This window comes from Habropoda laboriosa, unplaced genomic scaffold (genome assembly GCF_001263275.1).
Source record: "Habropoda laboriosa isolate 0110345459 unplaced genomic scaffold, ASM126327v1 scaffold175, whole genome shotgun sequence".
Taxonomy (NCBI): Eukaryota; Metazoa; Arthropoda; class Insecta; order Hymenoptera; family Apidae; genus Habropoda; species Habropoda laboriosa.
Window position 1 is genome coordinate 823,575 of NW_017100347.1, and position 683 is coordinate 824,257.

Below are 683 nucleotides of genomic sequence, written 5' to 3' on the forward strand. Positions count from 1 at the left end.
TTATATACATTTTCTGCAGTACCATTTAATAATCAATAATTCCTTGTAATATATCTTACATTTAAGAAAAATTTTTATAATATATCTTGCAAATCTTTCATTATTATTTTTGATGATCTTAAATATGTCTTCAATATGTTTTTGCACATCTTCAAATAATGCTTCTATTAATATGCAAGCACGTTTTGCTTGTCTTAAACATAATTCTTTCAATATTTTTATAATAGTTCTTTTAGAATTAACTGTACTATTTAAAATAATCTTTGATAATTTTAAAGATGCTATGTTATTTAAGCGTAGTTTAAAAACTCTGAAAAAAATTTATAATTAAAACTTATGTAAAATGCTATGAAAAGATATTCATAAAACAATAACTTACTGTAGAGGAGTTAGATCACCTTTCATGCAAAATGATGTTAAATACCGTAAATGTGTCTTTGAATAATTAGGTTCTACTTCCAAAGTAGTACAATTAATTTTATAACCAATATAAACAATATTGTCTTTAACAGTATTTCCATCATAGATCACATTACTTTGGGTTTTTAATTTTTTAAAGTAACAATTGTATTGGGGGACTCCTTTTTGTATTAGTTGTAAAAATCTATCCCATATACATAAATTAATAAAACACAACACTTCTATAAATTTCTTGATGAAATTATAGATAATTTTATATCTTA

The 683-nt window shown here is 22.3% G+C and overlaps 1 protein-coding gene across 1 annotated transcript in view; it reads right to left on the reverse strand.

Moving 5' to 3' along the window:
* LOC108574544 (telomerase reverse transcriptase-like) overlaps nucleotides 1–683 on the reverse strand; it is a 4,923-nt gene that overhangs the window by 2,112 nt on the left and 2,128 nt on the right. The window contains exons 7-8 of the mRNA XM_017937153.1: nucleotides 380–679; nucleotides 60–310 (exon numbers count right to left, since the gene is read on the reverse strand). Coding sequence (XP_017792642.1) covers nucleotides 60–310; nucleotides 380–679 — 551 coding nt within the window. The remainder of the gene's footprint in view (nucleotides 1–59; nucleotides 311–379; nucleotides 680–683) is intronic.